Source organism: Somniosus microcephalus, unplaced genomic scaffold, assembly GCF_052327205.1.
Source record: "Somniosus microcephalus isolate GS21.2 unplaced genomic scaffold, FLI_Smic_1.0 unresolved_chr7, whole genome shotgun sequence".
Classification (NCBI taxonomy): Eukaryota; Metazoa; Chordata; class Chondrichthyes; order Squaliformes; family Somniosidae; genus Somniosus; species Somniosus microcephalus.
This window is the reverse complement of record NW_028225185.1, coordinates 34,327,542-34,347,903: the sequence shown is the minus strand read 5'-3', so window position 1 is coordinate 34,347,903 and position 20,362 is coordinate 34,327,542. Positions and strand designations below refer to the sequence as shown.

General features: G+C 54.1%; 2 protein-coding genes across 2 annotated transcripts in view; one reads left to right on the top strand and one right to left on the bottom strand.

Moving 5' to 3' along the window:
• The window catches only part of LOC147086771 (uncharacterized), a 518,811-nt gene that overhangs the window by 192,745 nt on the left and 305,704 nt on the right, over positions 1-20,362 (top strand). The gene's annotated exons all lie outside the window — the stretch shown is intronic.
• LOC147086780 (serine/threonine-protein kinase pim-3-like) lies at positions 996-8,872 on the bottom strand. The gene is made up of 6 exons (XM_085978958.1): positions 8,576-8,872; positions 7,883-7,989; positions 5,925-5,975; positions 4,531-4,897; positions 3,321-3,497; positions 996-2,865 (listed from the first exon to the last, which is right to left on the bottom strand). The coding sequence occupies exons 1-6, from the start codon at positions 8,634-8,636 to the stop codon at positions 2,693-2,695; spliced, it is 936 nt and encodes a 311-aa protein (XP_085835084.1). The 5' UTR covers positions 8,637-8,872; the 3' UTR covers positions 996-2,692.

The following is a 20,362-nucleotide window of genomic DNA, read 5'->3' as shown; positions in this document are numbered from 1 at the left end:
TTCCTAATGTAACAGGCTCGAGGGGCTGAATGGCCTCCTCCTGTTCCTAATGTAACAGGCTCGAGGGGCTGAATGGCCTACTCCTGTTCCTAATGTAACAGGCCCGAGGGGGCTGAACGGCCTCCTCCTGTTCCTAATGTAACAGGCTCGAGGGGCTGAATGGCCTCCTCCTGTTCCTAATGTAACAGGCTCGAGGGGCTGAATGGTTTCCTCCTGTTCCTAATGTAACAGGCTCGAGGGGGCTGAACGGCCTCCTCCTGTTCCTAATGTAACAGGCTCGAGGGGCTGAATGGCCTCCTCCTGTTCCTAATGTAACAGGCTCGAGGGGCTGAATGGCCTACTCCTGTTCCTAATGTAACAGGCCCGAGGGGGCTGAACGGCCTCCTCCTGTTCCTAATGTAACAGGCTCGAGGGGCTGAATGGCCTCCTCCTGTTCCTAATGTAACAGGCTCGAGGGGCTGAATGGCCTCCTCCTGTTCCTAATGTAACAGGCTCGAGGGGCTGAATGGCCTCCTCCTGTTCCTAATGTAACAGGCTTGAGGGGCTGAATGGCCTACTCCTGTTCCTAATGTAACAGGCCCGAGGGGGCTGAACGGCCTCCTCCTGTTCCTAATGTAACAGGCTCGAGGGGCTGAATGGCCTCCTCCTGTTCCTAATGTAACAGGCTCGAGGGGCTGAATGGCCTCCTCCTGTTCCTAATGTAACAGGCTCGAGGGGCTGAACGGCCTCCTCCTGTTCCTAATGTAACAGGCTCGAGGGGCTGAACGGCCTCCTCCTGTTCCTAATGTAACAGGCTCGAGGGGCTGAATGGTTTCCTCCTGTTCCTAATGTAACAGGCTCGAGGGGGCTGAATGGTTTCCTCCTGTTCCTAATGTAACAGGCTCGAGGGGGCTGAATGGTTTCCTCCTGTTCCTAATGTAACAGGCTCGAGGGGCTGAATCGCCTCCCGCTGTTCCTATTTTGCTATTTGTAGAGACACACATGGTACCACAGACTGAATAATGCAAACCATTTTAATTTAATTATCGCACACAGGAACCAAGTTCATAAATACACAGGTTTTCGACAAACAACCGAGAATTAAACACATCTCGCGTCGCCATCTGCAACAGGTTACACATTTGAAAAATAAATGTGGCACAAATTGCATCCCCACGGGCTCGTTCAATACACAAGTATTTACAGCAACAATCCCAGCGGTTCGCCAGGACCCTAAACCACCTCACACCAGCACGCTGGTTCTCCCCCCTCGCTCTTTTCCTATTCCCTCTGGTATTCCCCTCCCCGGCCACCCCGCCGTGGCTCTCCCGAAGGCACGCCCACGGGCGCGCTCCTTCGGCGCCCCCGTTCTTGGCATGTCGGCAATTCGACCACAGGGTGCGTCGCCGTCCGGTTCTTTCCCCTCCCCCAGCCCTATAGCACCTGCGTGCCTTTCCAGCGAGATTGGAGGTGGCAGGCGGGGCAGTAGATAGCAATCGGGAGCTGATTCCTCTCCTTCCCCACTTGCCCAGCTCCCCTAACCAATCGGGCGGCGATCAGCTCGCTCGCTGCCAACCGGGGATGGACATCACACGCAACGGTGGAGGGGGGGTGCGAGGATTAGGGTCGCTCAATGGATTGCCTCCCCCCTGCGGAGTCTAGAACTAGGGGTCGCAGTCGCAAGGTAAATGGGGGAGGGGGAAAAGGAGGGAGGTGAGAGAACGTCAGTGATGGTAAGCACAGTGCTGTTTAGAACTGGTTAATGAGCGTAGAGCAAATTTATCACAAATGTACCATAGCACCTTAAGAGGACCATCACAAGTCCAGCCCCGATTCGGAGGCCATTCTTAATACTGTTATAAATATTATATACATTAATATCCACTTTTCTGATCACCGATCGACCATGAATGGGGAGGTGATTGACCCTGGTGTCAAATCCCCATCCGTTTGTCACTCTTCCTCCCCACCCACCGCCCCGGCCTCTCTCCCGATTCCCCCGCCCGGGCTGCTCGCTGCCCGGCCTCGCTCAAGCGCTCGGCTCTTCCACGGCTGTTCGGCCGTGGGGGGCGCCGCCAAGTTTGGGCTGGGAACCCCCGCTGGGTGGAGATGAGCAGCACGGAGTGCGGCCGCTATTCCCCTCCCCCCTCCTCCACTCTCGCTAGAAAGTGTGCGGATGTCATGGGGAGGCGATGCACGCTGTGGCCGAATTGCCTCAAGAACATGATCCTTGATGGGTAGGAGCTGGGTGTTAGGGCCATGTAGCAGTACGGGCCCCTGATAGGACGCCCGTGCCATGGTAGCCACTCATCGTTTGGTCAACCACTATTTGACCGTGGGGGCTTCGCTCCCCCACTCCAAAGACTCGAGCCCCGTAATCCAGGCCCGACACTCCCCCAGTGCCAGTACCGAGGGAGAGCTGCAATGTTGGCGGTGCCATCTTTCGGGATGAGACGTTAAAACCCGAGGCACCGTCTGCCCTCTCAGGTGGACGTAAAAGATCCCACGGCCACTATTGGAAGAAGAGCAGGGGCGGGATGTCCTGGGCCGATATTCACCGCCATGTTCTGTCGCTGCTGACCGGGCGATCCCGCGGGGTCCTCTCCCCAGTGCTCGGCTGGCTGGTGAGGCTCAACTCCTGGTCAGCGCCGCGCGTCCCTCCTCCCGCCTCACGGGAGGTGACAGAGAGTGTCCACTGCGTCCCTTACGCTCCCTATAGGCTCTCCTGGCTGGAGGTGTAGCTGGTCTCTTCGCCGGGGGACTGGAGCCCGGCGGCCTTCTGCCTGGTGGGGTCCCGCTGCATCCAGGGGTGGCTCAGGATCTGCTCCAGGCTGGGCCGATTGGCGGGACGCATCGACAAGCACCATCGGATCAGCTCCTCGCACTCTGCGGGACACACAAGGGGGCAAGACAGCGGTTAGATGTGGCGTTTCGAGAGAGAAAGAAGAAAGGAGGTAAGGAAGGAGGGAAGGTTGGAAGGAGGGAAGGAGGGAGGGAAGGAGGGAAGGAAGGAAGGAAGGAGGGAGGGAAGGAAGGAGGGAGGGAAGGAGGGAAGGAAGGAGGGAAGGAGGGAAGGAAGGAAGGAAGGAAGGAGGGAAGGAGGGAAAGAAGGAGGGAGGGAGGGAAGGAAGGAGGGAGGGAGGGAAGGAGGGAAGGAAGGAGGGAGGGAAGGTGAGAAGGAGGGAAGGAGGGAAAGAAGGAAGGAAGGAAGGAAGGAGGGAAGGAAGGAGGGAAGGAAGGAAGGAAGGAGGGAGGGAAGGAGGGAAGGAAGGAGGGAAAGAAGGACTGGCTGACGAGTCAAGGCCACAAAAAGCCCTTTGCCCGCTCGAACTGCCACTCACCCTTGGAAACGCCACTGGGCAGCTCGATGACTCCGGCCAGAATCTCCTCGTCCCGCTCGAAGGGGATGTCGCCGCAAACCATGTCGTAGAGCAAGATGCCGAGGGACCAGACGGCGGCGGAGCGGGCGTGGTAGCGGTGGTGGTTGATCCACTCTGGCGGGCTGTACACTCGTGTCCCTGCGCATTGCAACGAGAGGGAGAGTGGTATTAAAACCAGCAACAGTTCAATGAAGAGCGGCGAGCGGTTCATCGCCAGAGATTGACTGGACTCAATACTTTGCTGGGGGGGGTCAATGGGATAGCAAGTCTGGGCTATTCGACCTGGGGGGGCAGCCCTCACTCGACATCCACTTGGGGATGACTGGATAGCAATCAGGAACCGGACCCCTGGCTGTGGTTCCCAATCCCCCATCCCCCTCCTCCCTCGTCTGGAGGAAGGGCAGAGATAAGATCACTCTCGTCTCGGAGTCAGAAAGTCGTGGGTTCGAGCCGCCACTCCAGAGACTCGAGCCCCGTAATCCAGGCCCGACACTCCCCCGGTGCCAGTACTGAGGGAGCGCTGCACTGTCGGAGGGGCAGTGCTGAGGGAGCGCCGCACTGTCGGAGGGGCGGTACTGAGGGAGCGCCGCACTGTCGGAGGGGCGGTACTGAGGGAGCGCCGCACTGTCGGAGGGGCGGTACTGAGGGAGCGCCGCACTGTCGGAGTGGCGGTACTGAGGGAGCGCCGCACTGTCGGAGTGGCAGTACTGAGGGAGCGCCGCACTGTCGGAGGGGCGGTACTGAGGGAGCACCGCACTGTCGGAGGGGCGGTACTGAGGGAGTGCCGCACTGTCGGAGGTGCTGTTTTTCGGGATGAGACATTAAACCGAGGCCCCCGTCTGTCCTCTCAGGTCGATGTAAAAGATCCCGCGGCCACTATTGGAAGAAGGGCGGGGGGGGTGGGGGGTGGGGGAGGGCGTGGCGGTGGGGGGGGGGGGAGTTCTCCCCGGTGTCCTGGGGCCCGATATTTATCCCTCAAACCCACATCCCGTAAAAACAAAAGATGATCCGAACCATTTACCACGTCGCGCTCTGTGGGATCCTGCTGTGCGCGAAATGTGGGCTCCGAGGGTTGCAGCACCTCCGAGAAAAAAGCAAAGCGTGAGGGGGAGGGGAGGCGGGCAGCCGCGGGCGCTGTTAGCGAGGCGGGGTTACCGCCGGCAAGCCTCACCGTCGAACTCGGTGTAGACGGTGTCCCGGAGGGTGGCCCCCGACCCGAAGTCGATCAGCTTGAGCTCGCCGGTGCGCAGGTCGACCAGCAGGTTCTCGTCCTTCAGGTCGCGGTGCGCCACCCCGCAGGCGTGGCAGTGCGCCAGTGCCTCGACAGCCTGGCGGAAGAGGGCTCGGGACCGCTCCTCCCCCAGCGGGCCCTGCTCGCTGATGAGGTCGAACAGGTCCTTGGCGCCGGCCGGCCGCTCCATCACCAGCAGGAAGCCGTCGGGGCGGGCGAACCAGTCCAACAGCCGAATAACGCCCCGGTGCCCCGAGGACGACACCTTCAGCATCAGCACGATCTCCAGAGGCACCGCACTCTCGTTCTGCCGGCAGAAGTTCAAAGGTTATTATCAGACCGCACCGCCTTCTCATAATACGCACTGCAAACACCGCTGCCCGGCAAACCAGACGAATTTTCTTTAAGTAAAAGAAAGCGCTTTTTCAAAGCGTCTCACTGAGTCAGAAGGTTGAGGGTTCAAGTCCCCACTCCAGAGACTTGAGCACAGTCTCACTTACCACCTTCTCAAGGGCATCTGGGGATAGGCAATAAATGCTGCGCCCACATCCCATAAGGGACTAGAAAAAAAATCTAGGCTGACACTCCCTCGGTACCGCCCCTCCGACAGTGCGGCGCTCCCTCAGTACCGCCCCTCCGACAGTGCGGCGCTCCCTCAGTACCGCCCCTCCGACAGTGCGGCGCTCCCTCAGTACCGCCCCTGCGACAGTACGGCGCTCCCTCAGTACCGCCCCTCCGACAGTGCGGCGCTCCCTCAGTACCGCCCCTCCGACAGTGCGGCGCTCCCTCAGTACCGCCCCTCCGACAGTGCGGCGCTCCCTCAGTACCGCCCCTCCCACAGTGCGGTGCTCCCTCAGTACCGCCCCTCCGACAGTGCGGCGCTCCCTCAGTACCGCCCCTCCGACAGTGCGGTGCTCCCTCAGTACCGCCCCTCCGACAGTGCGGGTCTCCCTCAGTACCGCCCCTCCGACAGTGCGGCGCTCCCTCAGTACTGCCCCTCCGACAGTGCGGCACTCCCTCAGTACTGCGACATACAATATTTAAAAGACCCCAGAGGGAGACCCGCCCAGTGACGTGCTCGCTAGTAACAATTTTTAACGCGTCAATTTCACGGGGATTTCCGCAAAAACCTGACACCACGGCAAAAGAGGCAGGGATATGCAAAGATCACGTTTAAGGTAATGAAATGTGGGCGTTAACTAATCACAATGAATCATAAACAAGAGGCAACAGCTCCGAGTAGTTTCACGTAGGGTCTGTGCAAGATCCCCATCACATTAACAGGCTCTTAATGAAATCATTTAAACATGTAAGTCATTTATAATTCCACTCACCAGGCGTCCCCACGACACGACTTTCCTCCTGGGCACGTACTTAATCGCTACCTGTCAAAGGAAGAGGATCCAAGTGGCATTGAGCACAGATATTTTTAAGTCAAGTTACTGTGAATTTATTCCCCATCCCGCCCTGTTTTAGCTTGTCTCCGCCCCCGTTGAAACATTAAGCGAAATCTGCGGATGTCAATGTTTACTGTTGTGAATTATTTTGTCGCTGCACCTGGCATGATTTTGCTCTCGTTGTGTAAATGATCCCTGTAAAAACTGCTTGTAGATGTGAGTGTGTGAGGGTGTGAGTGAGTGTGTGTGTGTGAGTATGTGTGTGTGTGTATGTGTGAGTATGTGTGTGTGTGTGTGTGTGTGAGTGAGTGTGTGTGCGAGTGAGTGTGTGTGAGTGAGTGTGAGTGTGTGAGTGAGTGTGTGTGAGTGAGTGTGAGTGTGAGTGTGTGAGTGTGAGTGTGTGCGAGTGAGTGTGTGTGTGAGTGAGTGTGAGTGAGTGTGAGTGTGAGTGTGTGAGTGTGAGTGTGTGCGAGTGAGTGTGTGTGAGTGAGTGTGAGTGAGTGTGTGAGTGTGAGTGTGTGAGTGTGAGTGTGTGCGAGTGAGTGTGAGTGAGTGTGAGTGAGTGTGAGTGTGTGCGAGTGAGTGTGAGTGCGAGTGAGTGAGTGAGTGTGAGTGTGAGTGAGTGTGAGTGTGAGTGAGTGTGAGTGAGTGTGAGTGTGAGTGAGTGTGAGTGAGTGTGAGTGAGTGTGAGTGAGTGTGAGTGAGTGTGAGTGTGAGTGAGTGTGAGTGAGTGTGAGTGTGAGTGTGAGTGAGTGTGAGTGAGTGTGAGTGTGAGTGAGTGTGAGTGAGTGTGAGTGTGAGTGAGTGAGTGTGAGTGAGTGAGTGTGAGTGAGTGTGAGTGTGAGTGAGTGTGAGTGAGTGTGAGTGTGAGTGAGTGTGAGTGAGTGTGAGTGAGTGAGTGTGAGTGTGAGTGAGTGTGAGTGAGAGTGAGTGTGAGTGAGTGTGAGTGAGTGTGAGTGAGTGTGAGTGAGAGTGAGTGTGAGTGAGTGTGAGTGTGAGTGAGTGTGAGTGTGAGTGAGTGTGAGTGAGAGTGAGTGTGAGTGTGAGTGAGTGAGTGAGTGTGAGCGAGTGTGAGTGTGAGTGTGAGTGAGTGTGAGTGAGTGTGAGTGTGAGTGTGAGTGAGTGTGAGTGTGAGTGAGTGTGAGTGAGTGTGAGTGAGTGTGAGTGTGAGTGAGTGTGTGTGAGTGAGTGAGTGTGAGCGAGTGTGAGTGTGAGTGTGAGTGAGTGTGAGTGAGTGTGAGTGTGAGTGTGAGTGAGTGTGAGTGTGAGTGAGTGTGAGTGAGTGTGAGTGAGTGTGAGTGTGAGTGAGTGTGTGTGAGTGAGTGAGTGTGAGTGTGAGTGAATGTGAGTGTGAGTGAGTGAGTGTGAGTGTGAGTGAGTGTGAGTGTGAGTGAGTGTGAGTGAGTGTGAGTGAGTGTGAGTGAGTGTGCGAGTGAGTGTGTGTGAGTGAGTGTGTGTGCGAGTGAGTGAGTGTGAGTATGTGTGTGTGTGTGTGTGAGTATGTGAGTGTGCGAGTGTGTGCGAGTGTGAGTGAGTGTGTGTGTGAGTGAGTGTGTGTGTGAGTGTGTGTGTGAGTGAGTGAGTGAGTGTGTGAGTGTGTGTGTGAGTGTGTGTGTGAGTGAGTGTGAGTGTGTGTGAGTGAGTATGTGTGTGAGTATGTGTGTGAGTGTGTGTATGTGTGTGTGAGTATGTGTGTGTGAGTGTGTGTGTGTGTGTGTGAGTGAGTGAGTGTGAGTGTGTGTGTGTGTGTGAGTATGTGTGTGAGTGTGTGTGTGAGTGAGTGTGTGTGTGTGTGTGAGTATGTGTGTGAGAGTGTGTGTGAGTGAGTGAGTGTGTGTGAGTGTGTGTGTGTGAGTGTGAGTGAGTGTAAATATTTTACTCTGTCTCTCTCTCACCTGGGCACTGTCGGAGATTCTTAGTGCCGAGTGCACGGTACCAAACCCGCCGCTGCCCAGCTGTTTGCCCACCCGGTACAGCTTGTCGAAGTGTTCTCTGTCCTTCACTGTGGGTGCAAGTCAGAGAGAGAGAATTACATTCCATCCAATAGCCTCGGCTTAACAAACGGATTAGTCGGTAGAGAGAGAAAAACCCACATTTAGTAAAGTGTCTTCACATTGCTCAGCCTCCCCAGCAAAGCTCCCACTCTCTCTTCACCCTCCCTGTGGCTGTGTTGCCTCCTCTCTGTCCTGCTGTGTTGTGTCTGTCGATTTATTCACCTCTCTTGTCTGGTCTCTTGTCCCCTCACCCGATCCCCGAGCCTCCCTGAAAGAATATGATAGGCGGGACCCGGGAGGGGAGAGAGGCAATGGGGAATTCAGTTTAAAATTATTCAGAGCAGGATCTGACAGTGTCCCCTCCTCCCGTCCCTTCCCAACCCACCAAACTCAACTCAGAATCAATCAACATTCCGACTGCTCTCTCTGTCTCTCTCTCTGTCTCTGTCTCTCTGTCTCTCTCTCTCTCTCTTTATGCCTCTCTAGCCACCCTTACCCTTGACCTGAGAATAACTGTCTCTTCTTCAAATATCAACACAACATCATCAATAAAAAAAAAAAATCCTGAAACGTTTACATAAGTACAAGATTTACCCTGATGAAAATCCACCGAGGGCTGGTGGCAGCAGAGGGTCCCGAACTTCTTGGACAGCATGTCTGGGCGATCCCGCGGCACAACAGGTGCTTTTAGTCCGAAGTCCTTTTTTTGTGTGTGTGTGTTCAGGTGCCTCTTTCGATAATTGTTTTTAAAATCCAGGTGAAACGCCTCCGGCAGGAGTTCAGATCCGGGCAGGGTGTGCAGAGGAAACTCGTGCAGGGGAAGCTGACAAGCAGAAACTGACAGCAGAAACTCAGCAGAAACCGACAGCAGAAACACGCCTGGTCACCCAATTTCCCTTTTGTTGTTGGTTACAAAATATTTGTGTCATTTTTAAGTGTATCGACGTTCCAAAGCCCCGCCCCTCCGCCAATCAGCGCCCGGCCCCGCTTTGCCCTTTGAAACGCTCGTCCAATGGCAGAGCGCCGCCCCCATCTCAAGGTTCCAAGAATTGTCTCGTCGGTTCTTCCGAGGACCCCAGAGCACTGAAATTGACTCGGATATTGCTCACTTCCTGACATTGCAAAGTCATTAATTTCTCTCTCTCTCTGTCTCTCTCTCAACTCCTAATGTAAGAAGTCACACAACACCAGGTTATAGTCCAACAGTTTTATTTGAAATCACAAGCTTTCGGAGCGCTGCTCCTTCGTCAGGTGAAGTGGAGAGATGCATATAGACACAGCATATATAGTCAAAGAATAATGCCAGATGTTTACAGGTAATCTTTCTAACTGCCATTTATCACACCTCGGCAGAGAGATAATCACAGCAATCAAAGGTGTGAATGGTGTCCAAACAGGTTAGTCAGGAAAACATTACGTCAAAACTCCTAATGTGGATGTGGTGTATTTGGACTTTCAGAAGGCTTTCCATAAGGTCCCGCATAAGAGATTAGCGTGTAAAGTTAAGGCACATGGGATTGGGGGTAAGGTACTGACTTGGATAAAGAACTGGTTGGCAGACAGGAAGCAAAGAGTTGGAATAAACGGGTCTTTTTCCGAGTGGCAGGCAGTGACTAGTGGGGTACCGCAAGGATCGGTGCTAGGACCCCAGCTATTCACAATATATATTGATGATCTGGACGAGGGAACTAGATGTAATATCTCCAAATTTGCAGACGACACAAAGCTGGGTGGGCGTGTGTGCTGTGAGGAGGATGCTGAGAAACTCCAGGATGATTTGGGCAGGTTGGTGATTGGGCAGAAGCAGTATAATGTGGATAAATGTGAGGTTATCCACTTTAGTGGCAAAAAACAGGAAGGCAGATTATCATCTGAATGGCAATAGATTGGGAGAAGGGGAAGTGCAACGAGACCTGGGTGTCCTTGTGCACCAGTCGCTGAAGGTAAGCATGCAGGTGCAGCAGGCAGTTAAGAAGGCAAATGGTATGTTGGCCTTCCTAGCAAGAGGGTTCGAGTACAGGAACCAGGATGTCTTGCTGCAGTTGTACAGGGCCTTGGTGAGACCGCACCTTGAGTATTGTGTGCAGTTTTGGTGTCCATACTTAAGAAAGGACATACTTGCTCTCGAGTCAGTACAAAGAAGGTTCACTCGGTTAATCCCAGGGATGAGGGGATGGACATATGAGGAGAGGTTGAGTAGATTGGGACTCTACTCATTGGGGTTCAGAAGAATGAGAGGCGATCTTATTGAAACATATAAGATTGTGAAGGGGTCGGATCGGGTGGATGCGGGGAAGATGTTCCCGATGATGGGTGAAACTAGAACTAGGGGGGCATAGTCTTAGAATAAGGGGCTGCTCTTTCAAAACTGAGATGAGGAGGAACTACTTCACTCAGAGGGTGGTAGGTCCATGGAATATGCTGCCCCAAAAAGCTGTAGAAGCTACATCATTACATAAATTTAAAACAGAAATAGACAGTTTCCTAGAAGTAAAGGGAATTAAGGGTTACGGGGAGCGGGCAGGAATTTGGACATGAGTCTAGGCTCGGATCGGTCATGGCCCTGTGGGTAGCGGAGCGGGCCCAGGGGCCGTGTAGCCTGATCCTGCTCCTATTTCGTGTGTCTAATTCTGTTAGATTCAGGAGATGGTTCTGTGATAGTGGATTGGCGGTTAGGATCAGATCAGCCATGATCTTATTGAATGGTGGAGCAGGCTCGAGGGGCCGATTGGCCTACTCCTGCTCCTATTTCTTATGTTCTTATGTAGTTGTACAGGGCCTTGGTGAGACCACACCTTGAGTATTGTGCGCAGTTTTGGTCGCCTTATCTGAGGAAGGATGTTCTTGCCATGGAGGGAGTGCAGCGAAGATTCACCAGACTGATACCTGGGATGGCAGGAATGACGTATGAGGAGAGATTGGGTCGATTGGGCTTATATTCGCTGGAGTTTAGAAGAATGAGAGGGGATCTCATTGAAACTTATAAAATTCTAACAGGACTGGACAGACTAGATGCAGGAAGGATATTCCCGATGGTCGGGGAGTCCAGAACCAGGGGTCACAGTCTAAGGATAAGGGGTAGGCCATTTAGGACTGAGATGAGGAGGAATTTCTTCACCCAGAGAGTGGTGAACCTGTGGAATTCTCTACCACAGAAGGCAGTTGAGGCCAATTCATTAAATACATTGAAGAAGGAGTTCCAGACCTCCACCACCCTCTGGGTGAAGACATTTCCCCTCAAATCCCCTCTAAACCTTCCACCAGTTACTTTAAATCTGTGCCCCCTGGTTTTTGACCCCTCTGCTAAGGGAAATAGGTCCTTTCTATCCACTCTATCTAGGCCCCTCATAATTTTATACACCTCAATAAGGTCTCCACTCAGCCTCCTCTGTTCCAAGGAAAACAGACCCAGCCTATCCAGTCTTTCCTCATCGCTAAGATTCTCTACTCCCGGCCACATCCTTGTAAATCTCCTCTGTACCCTCTCTAGTGCAATCACATCTTTCCTGTAATGTGGTGACCAGAACTCGGAACCGAGGACGACTTGCTTCCACACTAACAATGAGTTCTCAGGTGACTGATGAGTCCAATGCGGGACCTACAGTCTCTGTCACAGGTGGGGCAGACGGTGGTTGAAGGGGCGGGTGGGTGTGGGGTGCTTGGGTTGACGTGCGCTTGGCTTCCGCTTGCTCCCGGCGAAGAGACTCGAGGAGTTCGGCGCCTTCCCGGATGCTTCTCCTCCACTTTGTGCGGTCTTGGGCCAGGGATTCCCAGGTGTCGGTGGGGGATGATACACTTTTTCAAGGAGGCTTTGAGGGTGTCCTTGAAGCGTTTCCTCTGCCCACCTGGGGCTCTCTTGCCGTGTCGGAGCTCCGAGTAGAGGAGCTTGTTTTGGGAGTCTCGTATCGGGCATGCGGACGATGTGACCCATCCATCGGAGCTGATTGAGCGTGGTCAAAGCTTCGATGCTGGGGATGTTGGCCTGAGCGTGATCCTGAACATAGCACTGAACACTGTGCAGTCATCAGCGAACATCCCCATTTCTGACCTAATGTTGGGGGGAAGGTCATTGATGAAGCAGCTGAAGATGGTTGGGCCTCGGACACTGCCCTGAGGAACTCCTGCAGCGATGTCCTGGGGCTGTTTCTGTTTCAGACCTACAGCTTTCCACTAAATACCCCGACCATTGCATATATTATGTGCAAAGATTTATATATCAAAAAAAACATTGTCAGAAAATGGGCAAAGCTGGGTGGGCGTGTGTGCTGTGAGGAGGATGCCGAGAAACTCCAGTATGACTTGAACAGGTTGGGTGATTGGGCAGAAGCAGTATAATGTGGATAAATGCGAGGTTATCCACTTTGGTGGCAAAAACAGGAAGGCAATTATCTGAATGGCAATAGATTGGGAGAAGGGGAAGTACAACGAGACCTGGGTGTCCTTGTGCACCAGTCGCTGAAGGTAAGCATGCAGGTGCAGCAGGCAGTTAAGAAGGCAAATGGTATGTTGGCCTTCGTAGCGAGAGGATTCGAGTACAGGAACAAGGATGTCTTGCTGCAGTTGTACAGGGCCTTGGTGAGACCACACCTTGAGTATTGTGTGCTGTTTTGGTCGCCTTATCTGAGGAAGGATGTTCTTGCCATGGAGGGAGTGCAGCGAAGATTCACCAGACTGATACCTGGGATGGCAGGAATGACGTATGAGGAGAGATTGGGTCAATTAGGCTTATATTCACTAGAGTTTAGAAGAATGAGAGGGGATCTCATTGAAACTTATAAAATTCTAACAGGACTAGACAGACTAGATGCAGGAAGGATGTTCCCAATTGTCGGGGAGTCCAGAACCAGGGGTCACAGTCTAAGGATAAGGGGTAAGCCATTTAGGACTGAGATGAGGAGGAATTTCTTCACCCAGAGAGTGGTGAACCTGTGGAATTCTCTACCACAGAAGGCAGTAGAGGCCAATTCATTAAATATATTCAAGAAGGAGTTAGATATATTTCTTAAGGCTAAAGGGATCAAGGGATATGGGGGAGAAAGCAGGGAGAGGGTACTGAATTTGGATGATCAGCCATAATCTCATTGAATGGCGGAGCAGGCTCGAGGGGCCAAATGGCCTCCTCCTGCTCCTATCTTCTATGTTTCTATTTAACGATTATATATTTGCCCTCAAAAATTCTTCTTTTGACAGATTGATTGCAGGTTTTCTCTTCAATCCTTTTTCGAGCCAGAGATTGTTCTTTTTAAGTGAAAGGATCGCAAATTTTAATAACTTCCTTCTTAATTATGATCATTGCTCGAAGCCTATTTTGCAGCCCCCACAGATTCTTGCAATACAAGGGTTAAAACATTAATTTTATACAGACTGCGTTTGTTTATAAGAATTTGCAAACTGCATGCTCAGTAGATTTTAGGACATTCCCCCTTCCAATTGTCCATTGTCCGTGTCTATTCACTGGCTGAAGTGGCACCTGTGAGTTCCACTGGGGTGGGTCCCAGTGTTCAGCATTGAGCAGAGTCCCTGTTCTCCACCCCGCACACCCTAATCATTGTAAAGAGTTTCCAGACACAGCCAGATGGTCAGATGGCAATCTCAGGACGTCCCAAAGCTCTTCACAGCCAATGAAGGACTTTTTTGAAGTGTGGTCACTGTTGTAATGTGGGAAACGCGGCAGCCAATTTGCGCACAGCAAGCTCCCACAAACAGCAATGTGATAAATGACCAGATCATCTGTTTTTAGTGATGTTGGTTGAGGGATAAATATTGGCCCCAGGACACCAGGGAGAACTCGCCCCTGCTCTTCTTCCAATAGTGGCTGTGGGATCTTTTACATCCACCAGAGAGGGCAGGCAGGGCCTCGGGTTTAATGTCTCATCCCGAAAGACGGCCCCTCCGACAGTGCGGCACTCCCTCAGCACTGCCCCTCCGACAGTGCGGCGCTCCCTCAGTACCGCCCCTCCGACAGTGCGGCGCTCCCTCAGTACCGCCCCTCCCAGTGCGGCGCTCCCTCAGTACCGCCCCTCCGACAGTGCGGCGCTCCCTCAGTACCGCCCCTCCGACAGTGCGGCGCTCCCTCAGTACCGCCCCTCCGACAGTGCGGCGCTCCCTCAGTACCGCCCCTCCGACAGTGCGGCGCTCCCTCAGTACCGCCCCTCCGACAGTGCGGCGCTCCCTCAGTACCGCCCCTCCGACAGTGCGGCGCTCCCTCAGTACCGCCCCTCCGACAGTGCGGCGCTCCCTCAGTACCGCCCCTCCGACAGTGCGGCGCTCCCTCCGTACCGCCCCTCCGACAGTGCGGCGCTCCCTCAGTACCGCCCCTCCGACAGTGCGGCGTTCCCTCAGTACTGACACCGGGGGAGTGTCGAGCCTGGATTACGGGGCTCAAGTCTCTGGAGTGAAGGCCCAAACCCACAACCTTCTGACTTAGAGGTGAGAGTAAGAGCCACTGAGACACGGCTGACAACCTATCGGTGAGAAAGGTGATGGGGTTCTCCTAAAGTGTCTGTATCACTTGACATAACTTGCATTTATATAGCGCCTTTAATGTAGTAAAACGTCCCAAGGTGCTTCACAGGAGCGTAAATCAGACAATAATTTGACACCGAGCCACATAAGGAGATATTAGGGACAGGTGACCAAAAGATTGGTCAAAGAGGTCGGTTTTAAGGAGGGTCTTAAAGGAGGAGAGGTTTAGGGAGGGAATTCCAGAGCTTAAGGCCTAGGCAGCTGAAGGCACGGCCGCCAATGGTGGAGGCGATGGAAATCGGGGGACGCGCAAGAAGCCAGAATTGGAGGAGCGTGAAGATCTCGGGGTTGGGGGGGGGGGGGGTTTGTAGGGGCTGGAGGTTACAGAGATAGGGAGGGGGCGAAGCCATGGAGAGATCTGAACACGATTGCCGGGCTGGGAGCCAGTGTAACATAGAAGATAGGAGCAGGAGTAGGCCATTCGAGCCTGCTCCGCCATTCAACGAGATCATGGCTGATCATCCAAACCCTAGCACCCGGTTCCTACACCGACAGCCACCCCACCCAAGCCCTATCCCCGTAACCCCACGTATTTAATCCCCCCTAACACTAAGGGTCAATTTTTATCATGGTCAATCAACCTAACCCGCACATCTTTGGACTGTGGGAGAAAACCCACGCAAACACGGGGAGAATGTGCAAACTCCACACAGACAGTCACCCGAGGCCGGATTCGAACCCGGGTCCCTGGCGCTGTGAGGCAACAGTGCTAACCACTATGCCACCGTGTAGGTCAGCGATCACAGGCAGGGGGGTGACGGGTGAATGGGACTCGGTGCGAGTTAGGACACGGGGCAGTGGAGTTTTGGATGAGTTGATGGTTACGGAGGGTGGGCGGGAGAGCGTCGGAACAGTCGCGTCTGGAGGGGACAATGGCAAGGGTGAGGGTTTCAGCAGCGGATGAGCTGAGGCAAGGGGCGGAGACGGGCGATGTTACGGAGGTGGAGTTAAGTGAGATTTTGGTGATGGGACAGGATATCACTTTAAAATAAATGTAATCTGGGGCAGGAAAAAAAGCCAGTTATTGACCTGGAGTCTGAAATTTACAAGTGCTTACAACTGCCCTCCGATTGGCCCTGGGAGTTATTGGGCTGGAGGTTTACCCATCGAGGCCGCTTCCCCCCCCCCGTAGCGGTATTAAAGGGACAGGCCACCTTAGCAGCCAATCGTCACAACTGCACTCTGAATCCCAGACTAGCCCTGGTCAACGCCACAGATCAGCTAAGTCTCTTCCACCAAGAGGCTGCGGATTCTGGGCGGTTAATCGGAGCTTTTAGGGTGGAGATCGCGGAGATTTTTGTTGGGTAACGGTGTCCAGGGATATGGGGCAAAGGCGGGTAAATGGGGTTGAAGGCGCCGATCAGCTGTGATCTGATGGAATGGCGGAGCAGGCTGAATGGCCTCCTCCTATGCGATAACTGGAAATAAATTCAATCAGGTCTGACATTTGGTATTGTAAAACCTCCCCAGACTGACGAGATGTAAAGGGGAGCTCTACCTGAGCTCCAGTATTATTGCTCAGCACTGTCTAACCCTGGGTGAGCTCAGTCCAACAGAGAGGCAGGATTTCATATCGCATGGGATGCATACCATGCACCTTTAACATATGTAGGAAGTCACACAACACCAGGTTATAGTCCCAACAGCTTTATTTGAAGGCACAAGCTTTCGGAGCGCTGCTCCTTCGTCAGGTGGAGAGATGCATAAAGACACAGCTTATATAGTCAGAGAATAATGCCAGATGCTTACAGGTAATCTTTCTAACTGCCATTTATCACACCTCGGCAGAGAGATAATCACAGCAATCAAAGGTGTGAATGGTGTCCAGATCTGCAACATTTGACCCCACCTCATTGTTCTTTGATGTAATGTTTTCCTGACTGACCTGTTTGGACACCATTCACACCTTTGATTGCTGTGATTATCTCTCTGCCGAGGTGTGATAAATGGCAGTTAGAAAGATTACCTGTAATCATCTGACATTATTCTCTGACTATATAATCTGTGTCTATATGCATCTCTCCACTTCACCTGACGAAGGAGCAGCGCTCCGAAAGCTTGTGATTTCAAATAAAGCTGTTGGACTATAACCTGGTGTTGTGTGACTTCTTCCATTTGTCCACCCCAGTCCAACACCGGCATCTCCACATCATGACCTTTAACATAGTAAAACATCCCAAGGCGCTTCACAGGAGCGATTATCAGACAAAATTTGACACTCAGCCACATAAGCAGTTATTAGGACAGGAAAGCGGTAGGTTTTAAGGAACGTCTTAAAGGAGAGGCGGAAAGGTATAGAGGGAATTCCAGAGCTTAGGGCCCAGGCAGGAAGGCACGGCCGCCAATGGTGGAGCAATGGAAATCGGGATGCGCAACAGGCCAGAATTGGAGGAGCACAGAGATCTCAAGAGGGATGTAGGAGGTTACAAGGATAGGAAGGGGACCGAGGCCTCGGAGGGATTTGAAAATAAGGATGAGAATTTTAAATTCACGGTGCGGGTGGACTGGGAGCCAGTGTCGGTCAGCGAGCACAGGGGGGTGGAGGCTGATGGGCGAACGGGACTTGGCGCGAGTTAGGACACGGGGCAGCAGAGTTCTGGATGAGCTGAAGTCTACGGAGGCCGGCCAGAAGAGCAGTCGAATAGTCGCGTCTGGAGGGGACAAAGGCGCGGTAGAGGATTTCAGCAGATGAGCTGAGACAGACCTTCAGCTTGCCTACAGTACGACAGAACTGCAGGCGTTCATGGTGCTTGGGCGGGGGGGGGGGGGGGGAGGTCAATTGGAGATTTCAAGACCGAGATGGACAGATTGTTGTTGGGTAAGGATATCGAGGGATATGAAGCAAAGGCGAGTAGATCGAGTCGAGGTACAGATCATGCGTGATGTAACTGAATGGCGGAGCAGGCTCGAGGGGCTGAACAGCCTCCTCCTGTTCCGCTGAGATCCGCGAAAACCACAACAGCTACAACAGTCCAAGAGATTAAAGTTTATTGTAACAAAACAAATCGAGAGGGGAAGATGATTCCAATTATTATCTCGGAGGGTGTCTAGTGTTCGATGTACTCCTGGAGGTATCGCCGTCTGTAGCAGGGTCCTCCTCTGTTCCATGTACATGCCCTCGGGTGGGGGGACGAACGAAAGTAGTCCTCACTGCACGGAGCAACTCCCACACACGATTAATTGCCAACGTCTGGGGTGTGCTGCCCCCCTTGGTTGATAGGATGGCAGACTGTGATCGCCCACAGGGCTAGGGCTTGTAGCAAATAGGCCGCTTAAAAAGTCTGATTGAAGGAGGGACATGGGGTGGGGGGCCCCCCCCCCCGAAGTCTAGATGAGGAAACGGCGACAACCCGTCACTGGCTGATTCTGAGCCTGGGGTGGGGGAAGAAAAACACGCATGCACACCACCACAATTCGGTAACTCGACCCCAGCTATTTGACCGAGGGGGGGGGGGGGGGGTGTGACACAAGGACACATTCCAGCAACTGGGAGTCACCGTGTGTCCCTGCTGGCTGCCCACCCCACCCACCTGAAGCCCAGGCCGACTGCCGCATCGCTCCCCGCGGCAGAGATCAGTCGCCGGGGGGGGGGAAGGAGGGAATAGGTCAGCACAGACGATGGACCGAATGGCCCGTCCTCACTGTTCTCTGCTGCGCGTCTTAAGACAAGTTGCTCCTGCAATCTCATCTGGGGCCGGCGGCGGTGAGGGGTAACCTTTAGCTGAATGAAAGGGAGGGGAGGGGTAGAACATGACCAGCGCAAGAGCGGCCTTTCCTGTTGTGTGTGGCTCCGTACCACACCAGGTGAGATCAAGCCAACACAGCACAGCCTGGGTAATGGAGCCTGGGCTTTTCCTGGTCGCTGGCGTGGGTGATTCTGCCTCCTCCTTCTCAAGAGTGCCATCCCGCCATGGTGTGCATCGCCGCCAGATCCTGCTCCCACACCAGACACCCCACAGAGGGGCTAGACGGCAGTTTAATTGTACTACATACATATATATATATTATATATATAAAAACACCAGAGAGAACATCTTAACAGTCCAACATCAGGGGCCTGGAGAAACACAAACTCCAAATCATCCTAAATTAATTTCAAGTAATATAAATGATTCTTTTAAAAAAAAACGCTCCTCCTCCCTTCTTACAAGGTTTGTATGTGTGCACAAAGAGTCCCATTTCTCCAGCGCCTTTCACCACCTCAGGACGTCCCAAAGCGCTTCACAGCCAATGAAGGACTTTTTTTGAAGTGTGGTCACTGTTGTAATGTGGGAAACGCGGCAGCCCATTTGCGCACAGCAAGCTCCCACAAACAGCAATGTGATAAATGACCGGATCATCTGTGCGTTTTAATGATGTTGGTTGAGGGATAAATATTGGTCCCAGGACACTGGGGAGAACTCCCCCCTGCTCTTCTTCCAATAGTGGCCGTGGGATCTTTTACATCCACCTGAGAGGGCAGACGGGGCCTCGGGTTTAATGTCTCATCCCGAAAGACGGCTCCTCCGACAGTGCGGCACTCCCTCAGTACCGCCCCTCCGACAGTGCGACGCTCCCTCAGTACCGCCCCTCCGACAGTGCGGCGCTCCCTCAGTACCGCCCCTCCGACAGTGCGGCACTCCCTCAGTACCGCCCCTCCGACAGTGCGGCGCTCCCTCAGTACCGCCCCTCCGACAGTGCGGCACTCCCTCAGTACCGCCCCTCCGACAGTGCGGCGCTCTCTCAGTACCGCCCCTCCGACAGTGCGGCGCTCCCTCAGTACTGCCCCTCCGACAGTGCGACGCTCTCTCAGTACTGGCACCGGGGGGGGGGGGGGTGTTGGGTACTGGACTACGGGGCTCGAGTCTTTGGAGTGGCGGCTTGAACCCACGATCTGCTGACTCGGAGGCGAAAGAGCCGGACCCACCAACATTGGGAATCGTGATACGGCGAACTGCAACCTTCCTCGGGGAACAAGTAAGGGACACACACCGCCAGTGGGCACGTTATCGCAGTGCTCATTCGCGCAGCGTACGGCTGTGAACTTCAACATTTCCTGTGCGGTTGGTGTTGCAAAGCAGAGTGCGCGAGTAGCTTTCTTTTAATCGCTGTGGCCTGGTTACTCTCCTGATCACCAAAGGCCGGGGGATGTTTGTCCAGTGAACAGAAGACACACGAAGTGCAGCTACGCGGATTGCACGGGTGATATTAGTGTGCGCGCGCCCAAAACCGCGGCGCCTCGGCCTCACACCCGTGAGCTTGACTGGGGGGAATTAGCCGCTCGTCCCCTCGCTGTGGGAGGGGGCGGTCCCCGGGGGAGTCCGATCAATATTCCCCGGAATTTCTTTTCCGGGTGGCGGGGGTGGCGCAGCTTAAAGGGATCTCCGGTGGCTGCCCTTTGAAAGGAGCCCGACGCGCATCGACAGCTTTAGGGGTCGGGTCGCGAGCGAGCCCAGCTCATTGAAGCTGTCCAGGGACTTCGCTGCCAAAGTGGGCGCACGGTGTGCTATTGAGCCGCGGGAGGCGTCACACACCAGCCCCGCCACTCGAAGCAGCGGAGGTGTCGGCCCCTCCCACTGTCCCAAGGTGCCCCCCGGGGGAGAGAGAGAGAGATGGGGGGGAGAGAGAGAGAGAGAGAGAGAGAGAGAGCGCGCGCGCCGGGGAGAGAGAGAGAGAGAGACGGGGGGGGGGGGGGGGGAAAGAGAGAGAGGGAGAGAGCGCGCGCCGGGGAGAGGGGGGGGGGGGGCGGAGAGAGAGGGAGAGGGAGGGAGGGAGGGAGAGAGAGAGACGGACGGAGGAGAGAGAGAGACGGAGGAGAGAGAGACGGAGAGAGAGAGAGAGAGAGACGGAGGAGAGAGAGAGAGAGAGAGACGGAGG